Source organism: Buceros rhinoceros, unplaced genomic scaffold, assembly GCF_000710305.1.
Source record: "Buceros rhinoceros silvestris isolate BGI_N320 unplaced genomic scaffold, ASM71030v1 scaffold4254, whole genome shotgun sequence".
Classification (NCBI taxonomy): domain Eukaryota; kingdom Metazoa; phylum Chordata; class Aves; order Bucerotiformes; family Bucerotidae; genus Buceros; species Buceros rhinoceros.
The window spans coordinates 33,744-42,128 of NW_010406329.1; the positions used below are offsets into that span (position 1 = coordinate 33,744).

The 8,385-nt window shown below is 39.1% G+C and overlaps 1 protein-coding gene across 1 annotated transcript in view; it reads left to right on the forward strand.

Annotated features, from left to right (window-relative positions):
* Positions 1–7,884, forward strand: part of LIN52 (lin-52 DREAM MuvB core complex component) — a gene marked incomplete at its 5' end in the record, with an annotated part of 41,624 nt that extends 33,740 nt beyond the window's left edge. The window contains one exon of the mRNA XM_010134027.1: positions 7,829–7,884. Coding sequence (XP_010132329.1) covers positions 7,829–7,884 — 56 coding nt within the window. The remainder of the gene's footprint in view (positions 1–7,828) is intronic.
* Positions 7,885–8,385: the final 501 nt, after the last annotated feature.

Consider the following 8,385-nt stretch of genomic DNA (forward strand, 5'->3'; position numbering starts at 1 on the left):
GGGGGGGGGTTGTTGTTTTGTTTTGTTGGGTTTTTTGTCTTTGGTCTGAGACTAGGGGCAAACATAAGCAGCACTGGGAGAAGTTAACTGTATAAACCACATTAGAATTGCAGTACACAGGTGTCTGAAGGTCTTACGCAATTGCCAAGCTATTTGTTTCTCAAATGAGAGGGACTTAGGGAGTGTATTTGGGAGAGTAAAGAGAACAGGTCTTCTGTTTGGATGTTAGGGTTATGGTTTTGGTTTTTTTTTATTTTTCAAATCCTAGTTTAAACCCTTCCAGACTTGATGCAGCATAAGGAATGGTGGAAAGTGATGTGTTGTGGCTGGTGATGGTATTTATAGCTACCTTCAGATAAGAATTAGCATTTAAGAGTAACAATTCCTTGCATGATAGCTTTTCTTTGATTTAGGTCTTGTGGTTTAAAAATCTGAATGCCACCATTGGAAGTAAGGTGATATGTAATGATAGGAAAGGAGAATGGCTTTAGCATCAGGGTTATGGGTGAATTCTGTTGCAGATAGTTGAGGATCTTTCTGGGAAAGTTGACACCTTAAATCTCTATGCTAGTCATATACAAAGTATTACTGCAATGAAAAAGAGTCAAGTAAATAAACAGCAGATGACAGTACAAGACACTCCATGTATCTAGAGTCCCATTGTTCACTGTATTTTTGCAATTTAATGCACAATGGTTTTTTAGTTCTGTATTTGTGTATGCTGCACTGTCCGATCTGTATTCTTGGTATGCAAGGTTCCATTTAAAAATATATAATAATCTCAGCCCCCTCTTCCCCTATGTACACTCATTTTCTATAATATGGTAATGATATCACCATAGCAGTAATTACGGGTCATCTTCATTTCTTTCATCTCTGCTGGTTCTGATGGCTTCATTCCTTTGACGGAGAAGATTTGGCTCTGGGTGCTGTGATTATTTTGTTAAGCATTATTCGAATAGACAGGAGTGAGAGAAATTAATCAATCCAAATGCAATTAGCATCATGTTTAACCCAGTGATGGACGCTCAAGGTGAAACAGCCAGGGGAGTTCCAGACATTATTATTCAATCCAGCGGCTCTTATCTAAATTATAATCAAGAGAGGTTTTTATTGGCTTCAGAGAGATGATGTAACCCTTTCTCTGCTTTGGGGGTCAAAGGGATCAGAGCTTTGGTCCCATAGGGTCCTGACTGCAGGCAGCTTTTATGAGTGGGAGGTACTGTAGGAAGTTTCCTTTAACATGGGGTCACTCAGGACAAAAGAGCTGCACATCCTAATATCTGTGACCTGGAACATAAGTTTAGTAGCACCCTGGGCATTGGCGGGGATGTCATTGTCCCTTGCTTTGAGTGTTTTCATTGACTGGCTTTGCTTATCTGTATGTGAACAAATATTGTTTGTAGTTCTTGCTTTTGAAGGTCTGTGATCATCATTTGCAATTGAGAGCAAGCATAATGATACTGCCTTACAAGGTAGGGAAATCTAATTAGGAGAACAAGGCAAATTACTTTGCAGAGAAAGAATCTAATTTTTTTTAGACCTGATATAATTTTAGTATTTATTGATAGCAACAGTAACATTTTTTAATGGTAATCTGTAGCAGATCTGTTATCACCATTCTGGATAATCACTAGCGATCTCTTGAGATCTCTTATCAGTTATATGATAAAATAGCACTACTGTGGGTGGAGAAAAACGAGATGGAAAGAGATCACATGAGGATTTTGTGATTCAGGAGAGCATTAGGTATTTGATTCTAATTCTTAAGGCTGTAGGTAATGCTTAATAAACTGCTTCGGTGGTTTAAAACTATCAGTTTCAGCTATTTACTACATCTATGTCAGAGATGACTATTTTCATAGCGCAGTGGGAAGAATAGGCCATGTGCCTCACCTGCTCTTACAGCCTGGCTTTGTGCAAGCCTCCCCATTCTTTGACATTTCCAAACAAGTCATGCCAGACCATAAACTACAGCTGAAGTAAGGGCACATTCTGCTGTCACTTTCACCAAGGGAAGGATAGGGATGTTTTGTACCAAGGTGGTGTTATACTTGAAATTGTTACAGGAAGACTGTACAGAGCTCATCTTTCAGAGCCTGAATTCTAACAAAGTTGCTGACTCCTTTAGTATACATCTGTACATCACTCCTTACTGAGACTATGACCCCATTAAATCATTGTCTCAAGATTATTGTGAAGCTTGACAAACTTTGCAAGTGCTTTGTTATTGATTATTGAAAGATGCCACAGTAATGCAAGATTATTCCACCTGGAAGTTTATGCTGATTCTGTTGTCCTACCTGAAAAGTGTTTCAGGACTGCTAGATGATTATACCGGTCTTCAGCGTAAATGTAATAGTTCCTGAAGCACAGGTCTGCGTTATCTGCATGTGCCAGTTCTACCTTCAGTAAAGGCAACTGATACTGCTTTCACTAACCACTGCTCTCTAAGGTGGCAGTTCCAGCTCTTTATGAAATTGGGCTAGGTGTACTGGTAAGTATTTGACAAAAGCCCCCAGCCATCAAGTAGCAGTTCATTGGACAATTATGTTAAGGAAGTACGTAGTTAGCAGAGTAATCAGAGCTCTTTTCATGATGTACGAGTGAGCTGGTGCCAGCAGATATCCAGGTGGTGGTGGGATTTTGGGGGTCTGGTCTCAAGATAGATAGAAAATGGTTCATACAGATCTGTCTTTCTGATAGAAGTTCAGATTATGTTGGCTAGAAAATAATATTGTTGGTTTTGTCTGGCCTTTTATTTTGAGGGCTGTTTAGTAGTAATGTCAATCTTAAATATTTTTGCTAGTTTTAGATCACCTTTTTGCATTCTCTCCCGCCACCTCGTGACTGATTTTTATTTCCTTTCCAAATATAATGCAAGTTGACCCCATTCAAAAAAATGTGGCTTTGCCATTGGCTTTCACAAGTTCAGTCAAGCCAGACTCCCACAGTTACTCCCAGGCAGATTCCTCTAAGCCTTTTTTATGTCTTACCAACTAAGAACAAGAATGGTTGTGTCTTATCTTAACGTTGTGTCTCGGGACGAAAGAAATAATTTCTGATGCAACAGACTCTTGTGATAAAACTGGTTAAAAACCAGAGAAGTGTTCTGCTGTCTTTCTGCAATTCATGTTCTTTGCCCTGAACTCAATTTCCACCGATAGTTTTTCGGAAATAAACCTGTTTTATTTTCTATGTAGTGCCTAAGACACAGCAGTAGTTTCAAAGTGCATGGTTACTACTTTAGAAGAATCCTTCCATGCTGAAAGTAAGTTCTTTAGTTACCATAAATACAACTGAATGGGAGGAATAATTGATAAACTAACAAAGTATGACAGTGCCTGAAATAAGCTTTTTGTAGTCAAGAATGTAGCATTCAAAGTGTGATACTGTAAGACATTTCAGGGCTAAAAACATGGTCTGGTCACAGGGCATTAATTGTATTTCCAAGTTATTTTAGTAACAACCTCTAGATTTCAACAGAGCTACAGTTTCAGGTCAGAGGAGGAGCACTGTCAAATTTAGGGGAGAGGCAGAGAAGTGCTCCTTTGGCGGGTGACTTCATAAAATACCTGTGATTTAAAGACGGTCACAAGCTTTGTGCTGGGATTTTTAGATAAGCACAGCAGTAGTAAGCAGCAGGAGGTATAATGATAATAAACATGTAATTGTTTGTCACATAGATCTTCTACATTGACTTCAGCACTTTTGTGTTGCGCTTTTGCATTTAAGCGTATATTAAAGAAGTATGTATGTATGTGTGTTGCTTGAAGAACCTCTTGGATGAAAGTTGCTTATATAAGTGTAAATCACTGTTTTCATTGCTGATTTTATAGCAGTAAATCCTTCTGTTATTTCCAGGCTATCCAGACCTTATGACACAGTATGTCCTGTGCTGTCATATGTGTGAGAAGGCTTTTTATGGGGAGCAATCAGGCTGGATCCCAATCTCCAGCACCATGGGTCTTTTCTAAGTAAATTGTCACTGGAAGGAGTATCTGGAACAGCAGTTTTCATTTTCAGTCGAGGAAAAAGCATTATGAGTCTTTGTCATTTGATTAAAAGTTACTTAACCTTCAAATTGCTACAGATGTAAAGATAGCTCTGAGTTTCCAATGTAATCACCTCCAAGTTAAAACCAGGAAAATCTTTGTGTAATGAAACCCATATGTCATAGTGAGAGGATGTAAAGCACTGGCAGAGTGGGCTGCTCTAGCAGGAGATTCTGCACCCAATCTTGTTAACCGGGACTGCTTTTGGTAATCTCTCATCTCCTCACTTGTAGGAAATCAATCTCTACTACTGAATCTTTTCAACCACAAAATTTACTGCAGAGAGGCAACTTGGGGACAATTGTAGTAGGAAAGGAGCCTTAGGCATCAAGGCTAAATGTGGGGTTGAGGGATTGAAGTTCTAAAGAGAAGATTGTATTAAATCTTATTCTACTCCTCTATCAAGTAGAAATGCCACCTCCTTTCAGCCTCAGCTTTTCCTATCCAATGCCTATTCTTGAGATCTGTTTGGAAGCAAACTTAATTTGTTACAGTACAGCATTCTCTGTTAATTATAATAGCTTGATACCATTTCTCAATACATATCTCAGAGTCCATTCAGCACTCAACTTGCATTGTAACTGCTGCTGCTAACATCTGAACGTGTTTTTTCTACGGTCTTCAGTATCCTCTTCTTCCTCCCTAGTAGGTGAAATTAATTTGTATCCAAGCTATTGCAATCCTATCCATTGTTGATTTTTCTGTTGTAATAGATGCATGGCATCGGCAAGGTTGTAAGTCATGGCTTGACATGGGAGATTCATGTTCCTGTTTCATGCTATACAGCCTCTGTAGTCTCTGCTGGTACATTGAAAATACACTCAAGTGCTTTCTTCAAGTCCATGGTTTAAGCAGCTATTTTAAAGAAAATTCCTAAGGTTTTCACTACAGTTTTGTCCAATTTAATTAAAAATCTGCCTCTGTCTGCTACACAACTGGCTTCTGCTAGTCCCTTGGGTAGTTGCTTAAGGCATGTTTTACTGTCTCTCTTTGACTGCCATCATATTTAGAATGTAGGTGACAGTTTCTTCATTCACAAGCTCTTCCCTCACTCCAGCGAGTTCCAAAAGGTCCCACTGGAAATTATGTTCCCATTAAGAATTCATTTATCAGAAGCAGTACTGAGCAGGGGAGTCAGTTTAGTATTAGAGTATTTGCTGTGTAAAACCCAAGCTGAAATCATACTCCAGTGCAGATTAAAAAGGAACAAAGGGAAAGGAAGACATTTGAACGCAGAACAATGTAAGACATATTTGGCTTGTGTTTACCAGAACTACATTGAACTGTAGGTCTTGGGTAGTAAGAGAAGCAGCTAAAGGGGGGAAAAAAAAGATTGTTAATGTTTGGCATCATATCTTTAAAAATAAAGCCCTGATGCAATCGTGAGTATGTGAGAAGAGGAATACAGAATAGAAGAGCAGAAGGCTGTCTCCTGCTCCTAATGGCATTTTGTAGCAGCATGTGTGAGTTTGTTTCAGAAGTCAGAAATGAACAGATGTTGGTATAAATTACCTCTGTGTCTGATGTCTTGCAAATTAAAAGCGCAGTTGGCATCACTAAACAATTTCACCAGGTTGGGAGGGGAAGCGGGTGGTGATTATTGTAGCAGTTCAGTAAGAATCTTTAAGCTGCAGCAGAACAGGATAGCAAGGATAAAGGAATGAAGAATAAAATGAGAGGTCTGTGAATTAATCAGAAATGTTAACATCTCCGATGACAAGTAAACAGGAGGGTGCATGCTTTAGAGCAACCCCCAACCCTCAGTAATTTCAAATTTCACTCAAAGCACAGAAGGAGTCTATGCTCTCTGCCAGATTTATAGGGTGCAGCTCTCTGAGAACAGAATTGTCACACATTCGTATATCTCCTATATGGAGCTTGCACTCTGGAAAACTTACCTGTCTATCAACTACAGCTTGGCTTTGTGCTGTCTCCATGTAGTGTTTTAAAACGGTGCATTGTTAGTGGTGCAAGGCAGGGAGATGTCATGGAACTGGTGCTGACAATCTATTCCTAGCTGAAAATTTTTAAAAACTTGCATTTTTATTTAATAACGTTCTTTGTGCATGACAACTTAATTCTTGACAAAGTAACAGTCAGCTGCCCTTCTGTGCAGCACTTCCATCTGTGTGTCTCTTCAGTAGTACTTAAAAAATACAAGCTGTACTGTGATGGGGAAGTAAAGGTACACATGAGTACTTCTGTGGTAGTTCACACTGAATCGGAAGCAGAGTTGGGAATGGATCTCAGATGATGTAAGTCATAACTGGAGGCATGAACTGAGTGAATAATGCAGTGATCTGCTTGAATATGTAGCCAGTCTGAAGCCTGCTTTGTTCCTGGCAGTGGATTTTGCAGCCTGTAAGTATCGATATGTTCATAATACCACTAATTTTACAGGAATCATGTTGATGACAATTCCTTGTGGTACAATTTTGGGTAGACAAATTAGAATGTAATAATGTAGAGAAGAGGCTTTAAAGCACAAATTCTAACCTTTTGGTAAAGAAAAACAAAATGTCTTCACCTAAGAGTATGTATTGAGTATTTTAAACTGAACATTCCTATTACATTTTAGTTCCATTCTAAAAGTTAATCAGTAATTTCAAAAGAAAACATCAGCAACAAACCCTCCTCCAGTTTTTTATGCTAATTGTTATTTCTGTTGTTTCAATAGAGCTCAAATTTAATGGGTAAAACAAAAATTAATTCTCATCTCCTTCCAGAATCTTTCTAGGCTGGGTGTGGGAAACATGCATGCTTTCATCAATCCTATTGTAGGATTTGTCTAGTGGCTGGCCCAGCCCTGACATGTGACACCTGTGAATAAAAACCTCCATGTTTTGATACCTATCAGTTCAGCACAAAGCTTACACCTCTATTTAAAAGAAATAAAGGGAAGCACCAGTGGGAAGATTGCCTTTCTCCAGGACTCAATTGCTAATGCTGTTGTCTTTGATGCATTGTACTATTATTGCAAGACAAAGATAGTATTAGGGCTGCTCTGACAGTTTGTGATCTTACGGGCTCACAAGTCAGAAGTGTCTCACGCAGAAAAGTGGCTGTATAAACCCTGCTGTAATACAGCTACCAGAGATCGATGGTGCCGAAGTGAGAGACAGACATATAAGCCTTACCTTGCTGTATTAAACATTGAAGGACTGACAGTGCAGGGAGAGAGAGAAGACTAAAGCTCTATAAACTTTACTTTATTACACCATCCATAGATGAACTGCATGAAAGGAATATAAACCCCTTTATATTACAACATCCAGGGACTGACACTGCTGAGAGAGAACACTGTCTAATTTCTGCTAAAGATCATAGCACCCAGGGGCCAATAATCCTGAAATGGAGAGAGTTCCGTAATCGCTGATGGATTATAACATCCAGGAACAATCGCTCTGAGATAGAGATGGAGATCTGAATTACACCATTCGGAGACAGATAGTAGAGAGAAAAGCAAGATGCTGCAAGAGCGTAATGCAGTAGGGATAGAAAGCATAGGTTGTATATAATGAGACATCCTGTGGGAATAATTGCTGAGTTTAGAAGATTCCAGGCCTTGCCTGTATTCTAGGATGTCAGGAATTCAAGATGGAATGCAGTTTTACTCATTTTGCACTTAACTAAAAAATCCTGACTTGCTATTGGTATAAGCAAAGTTTAAATTAATTTCTTATTCTGTAGTTAAAAAATCTGTAAATTATACAATTGTTTCTGTTTCTTGGCTTTTTAAAAAGTATTCTCTTTTTCTTCCCTTGTGATTTCAGCTAGAGAGATGACTCGAGGGAAATTCCTGAACATCTTAGAGAAACCCAAAAAGTAGCTGTCATATCTGGAGTTTTGGACAGAAATATCCCAACTGGATCACTTTACGTACTGCGGATCCAGATGAACCCCAGAACTGCTAAGAAATACAAAGCTCTTGCTCTAGACCTTCAGAAACAAACATCTTTTTGCTTCCACAGCTTATCTCTTTACGGGGAAGACATACTGCATACACGGATCACAAGGACTGCAATTGGTTGCATTGGAATTTGGACTTCATCTGACGATAAGATGCCCAACAGGAGGACTCCTCACAGCATGTCAGGGCCAAAGTTACCTGTTTTAGTCTGCTATTCAAAGTGAACAACCATAATGTTCAAATGCTCTCGGTGACAGGACCTCTCTGAAGTACAGAGCAGGTCCGACACTGGCCAGCGTGCATCATGAGGCACTGACTTTTTTTGTCTTTTACCTTAGATGTATTGATTTCCTATATGCAACTTCTGTGCTAGAAGATTCGAGTGGGATTTGGGGTGCAGATTCACAAGTAGCACTGGTT